This window comes from Diuraphis noxia, unplaced genomic scaffold (genome assembly GCF_037042655.1).
Source record: "Diuraphis noxia isolate RWA-SAM2 unplaced genomic scaffold, SU_Dnox_SAM2 contig0004, whole genome shotgun sequence".
In the NCBI taxonomy this organism is placed as follows: domain Eukaryota; kingdom Metazoa; phylum Arthropoda; class Insecta; order Hemiptera; family Aphididae; genus Diuraphis; species Diuraphis noxia.
Genome location: NW_028301714.1, coordinates 26,686,644 through 26,689,085, shown reverse-complemented (window position 1 = coordinate 26,689,085; position 2,442 = coordinate 26,686,644). Strand labels below are relative to the sequence as shown.

Sequence of the window (2,442 nt, the reverse complement as noted above, 5' to 3'; positions counted from 1 at the left end):
ACATATTATTTTGTTGATCTGGGCATTGTTGAAGTGTGGCATTACAAACAGATAAAAATTATCGAAAATTCGATAACAGTTCGTGCGCGTGTACCTAAAAATAAATTCTAATATGATCGACTTTGAAATTGTCCGCGATCGATCATTTGGCCGCCCCTGGTATAAGTAATACTAAAAAATAACCTCACTATATAAATATATAATGATATATTTTTTTGTGTCTATCATTACGTTTTGGAGCACAAAATTTGCTCCTACAGTAACAATCAATTGAGAGTGGTTTCTGGTTGAATTTTTGATGTTATTTATTAATTGATTTTTTAGTTCAGAGGAGAAGAGGGAAAACTACAACGCGTCACTACAACACACTAACACAAATTTCGAGGAAATCAATTTTAGGACATACAGTTTAGTTATACAGTTACAGTTTAGTTATAAAAAATATTTAAAAAAAAAAAAAAAAATATATAAAATAGTAAATTTATTACAGAATAAAAAATGCTAGATACATAATAATGTTTATTAAATAGTTTTTCTTTATGCTATTCTTTAATCTTAAAAAAAAGTATATAATTTAAAAAATATAAAATGGTAATATTACATTAGGTAGTCATTAGGTATCATATAGTAAAAAGTTATAGGCGGATATGATATTTTATGGCATCAATATACTCAATTAGAGAAATTTGGTTTTCTTTTAACCTGAACTAGTGAAATGTAATTAATTAAAATATAACATCATTATTGTTTCTAAAAGTCATAAAATAAAATAAATATTACGTACTTTTCTTTAACATTTTTCAACTGTTCCTCGAGCTTACGAAATTTCAAACTTGGTTTAGGTTTGGGATTTCCCCTACTTTGCGATGAAATATCCAATTCAAAGTTCTGCTGTTGGTTTTTGATTTCGTTTATAAGTATATAAATATTGGGTCTGTGACGGTTAACAGCTCGATTTAAAGCTGCGTGCCATCCTTCCAAATGATTAATTGTTCGACTGCCTTCTGTTTCAAAATGATTCCACATTTTTCGGTGAAAGTGGCATACGTCATAATTTAAATAAGTATCAACAAAGTAATCCATGAGTTTTGTTAGATCTTTATAATCATATTTAATAATTAGTCTATTTTAATATTTTTATGTATTCATTAATATTTTTTTCTTACTTTCATTATTTGGAGCTTGTGCGTGAATTATGGTCCAACACTCGTCAATTGTATCTATAGGGACTAATGCTAATGCGCATATTCTACGGACAGTTAGTTTAACCTCGGCATTGTTTTTATATTCCTCAGATAGTCCTACGTTCTGTACCTGGCGCCATATAGATTGTCCAAAATGAAACAAACAGCCTTTTATTTTAGTTTGGTGCCCAAATAACTCCTTAATTGCCATAATCATTCCAATTTCAAAGTCAATTTGAAAACATTTAGGATTAAATATTAAATCTATTCTAATTGCGGCTTCTTTAATTAGATTAAACATTCGTTTGTACGTTGCGGAAGTCTTATTTGGTAAAAGTGCATATGCCTAAATAAGAAAGTTAAATATAATGTTTGTTAGCTATTGACTTAAAGTTTAAATATAATTACCATTGGTACCATAATTCCTTGCACAAAACAATGTAACGTGTAAATTTGAAGAAATAACTTCGGAGCTGATTTAAAAGTACCGTCCATAAAAACAACTTCAGCCGTGCAGAGTCTTCTTAAGAAGTTAAGAAGCCTTCGGTACCGAATATAACTATTTTGTCGTCATCTCCGTCTGATCCTAAGAATAATATTATAACACGTATATTATTTATTTATTATGTATATTATACTATTATACATAATTAATTATATCTTTATACCTAATAAAAAATCTCTTCCATCATTAGTACAACGCCATTCGCCATTAATTATTAAGTCGCGTAATTTGTTAGGTAATTTAGGAATAAGTTTCATTTTTTTACGGTACGCTGAACTTCGAACACTATTTAATGTAGGGATAGAATTATATACTTCATTTTGTGATGACCCTTGTAATCCTGAAGTTATAACTGATCTTCTCACTTCGTTAAAAGCTTGAGGAACTGGTTTTGTTGAATTAAGTGTAACAACATCCTATAACAAACATATTCTTAGTTTTTAATTTTTTGAAACACTTCGAAAAATGTATTGTTAAGTCCAGGGTTTGAAATGTACTACAAGTAATTGCTTATAAAAATATGAATATGATTCATATGATAATATTTAATATAATTATTAATTATTTACCTTTAATTTATTTCGGAAACCTCGTTCTGCCAATTCAAAACCATGTGTTCCGTGATTATGTGGCTTAGACATAACTACTATATGTTTGAATGTTTAACTATTGCACGACCGCCGCAATTATCCACACATTTATAATATTCGTTGTCTCCACGTTTTCGGTCTATTCTGTGAATATAATTGTTCA

At 28.7% G+C, this 2,442-nt stretch overlaps 1 protein-coding gene across 2 annotated transcripts; it reads right to left on the bottom strand.

Annotated features, from left to right (window-relative positions):
* Positions 1–546: 546 nt before the first annotated feature.
* On the bottom strand, positions 547–1,985 carry LOC149055896 (uncharacterized). 2 transcript variants are annotated; one of them, XM_089226825.1, is made up of 4 exons: positions 1,853–1,985; positions 1,593–1,770; positions 1,167–1,530; positions 547–1,097 (listed from the first exon to the last, which is right to left on the bottom strand). In XM_089226825.1, the coding sequence occupies exons 2-4, from the start codon at positions 1,677–1,679 to the stop codon at positions 751–753; spliced, it is 798 nt and encodes a 265-aa protein (XP_089082951.1). In that variant the 5' UTR covers positions 1,680–1,770; positions 1,853–1,985; the 3' UTR covers positions 547–750. The 2 variants fall into 2 exon arrangements, with proteins under 2 accessions (XP_089082951.1, XP_089082952.1); XM_089226826.1 differs by lacking the exon at positions 1,853–1,985 and having other exon boundaries at positions 547–702; positions 785–1,097; positions 1,593–1,746.
* Between the last annotated feature and the right edge of the window lie 457 nt (positions 1,986–2,442).

Excerpts from the sequence above, each read along its gene's own strand:
- LOC149055896 (XM_089226826.1), bottom strand. The coding sequence starts at position 1,679 with ATGGACGGTACTTTTAAATCAGCTCCGAAGTTATTTCTTCAAATTTAC. Across the intron at positions 1,098-1,166 it reads ACAAGCTCCAAATAATGAAA|ATCTAACAAAACTCATGGAT; the intron begins GTAAGAAAAAAA and ends ATGATTATAAAG. Across the intron at positions 703-784 it reads TTGAAAAATGTTAAAGAAAA|GTTAAAAGAAAACCAAATTT; the intron begins GTACGTAATATT and ends TCACTAGTTCAG.